We start from the raw sequence: 1,084 nt of genomic DNA on the forward strand, positions 1-1,084 counted from the left end.
CAGTTCCCTCCCGGGGGTGTACGCAGGAAGGAAGACACAAGTTTGAATGGGGTGGCAACTTTGCTTTTTTTTTTTTGCTTTTAATGGGCAAATGCATTGGAATTCCATCTAGCGTGAGAGCTTCCGAGGGCGTCACAAGCCCTTTCGCGCCTGGAGCCCACACTGGAAATCCCTGGCCAGGAGGGAGCGAACGGGTCCCGAGGTAGCCATTCCATCCCCACCCACAGTTGGGGGAACAAAGGGGAGGTGTTGTGCCCGCCAGGCACAGAGCCGGCGGAGTGTTGGTATTTAAAACCCAGGGCAGCCAGCTGTGTTTATGCCTCGTTTCGTTTTGCTGGGGGAGGGGAGGGGAATCCACTCCAGGACGCTTTTCCCAAACGGGGAGCCTGGAGCTTGGCATCGGATGCCGCTAGCGCACAACTCCAGGCACCTCGGGCCGCGTTGGCTGCCGCTTGCGGGGTGGGGGGCAAGGACAGGAGGGGAAGAGAAGGAGGGGCGGCGGAGGGCCTCGCTGGCAGGGGAGGGAAGGAAACAGGTGAGAGGCTCCCACCGCCACCCGCGGACCATGGAGCGCCGCGGTCCCCCGCGCGCCACGTCCCCACCTGGGGAGGCACTTACCGGCTTTACACGGGTCCTTGTAATCGATCACCTCCGCTTTCTCCTCTTCGTTGCCCTCCAAAGTGTAATCATAATCGAGGCCAGCGCAGACCCACCGTTCCCCGTAGCAAATAATCCCCACGGCCACCAGCCACCAGCGCATCCTCGGGGGCAGCGTTTCCAACCCCATCCTCCTCCCCCGGAGGAAAAGGAGGGGACCGGCCCGGGAGGAGAGGCGTCCGCGGTCCGCGCTGATGTGCGGGGTCAAGGGGACTGGCGCTCCTCTCCCCGCGGGGAGGCTCCTCGGCGGGACCCGGGCGCTCAGGTGTCCGGAGACATGCGTGTGCCGTTGGGACAGTAGAGGGGCCCAGAAGTGCCTGCTACCCCCAGTGGCAGAGAGAAGTTGGCGAAGGGCCGGCGGGTGGGCGGAGGGCAGGTAAGGAGCTCGTCTCCCGCGGGCGGGGAGGAGCAGCCTCGGGCCAGGGCA

At 64.6% G+C, this 1,084-nt stretch overlaps 1 protein-coding gene across 1 annotated transcript in view; it reads right to left on the reverse strand.

Annotated features, from left to right (window-relative positions):
- Positions 1–1,078, reverse strand: part of TLL1 (tolloid like 1) — a 185,106-nt gene extending 184,028 nt beyond the window's left edge. The window contains exon 1 of the mRNA XM_015567762.1: positions 619–1,078. Coding sequence (XP_015423248.1) covers positions 619–787 — 169 coding nt within the window. The 5' untranslated portion in view covers positions 788–1,078. The remainder of the gene's footprint in view (positions 1–618) is intronic.
- Between the last annotated feature and the right edge of the window lie 6 nt (positions 1,079–1,084).

Source organism: Myotis davidii, unplaced genomic scaffold (genome assembly GCF_000327345.1).
Source record: "Myotis davidii unplaced genomic scaffold, ASM32734v1 scaffold1324, whole genome shotgun sequence".
Taxonomy (NCBI): Eukaryota; Metazoa; Chordata; class Mammalia; order Chiroptera; family Vespertilionidae; genus Myotis; species Myotis davidii.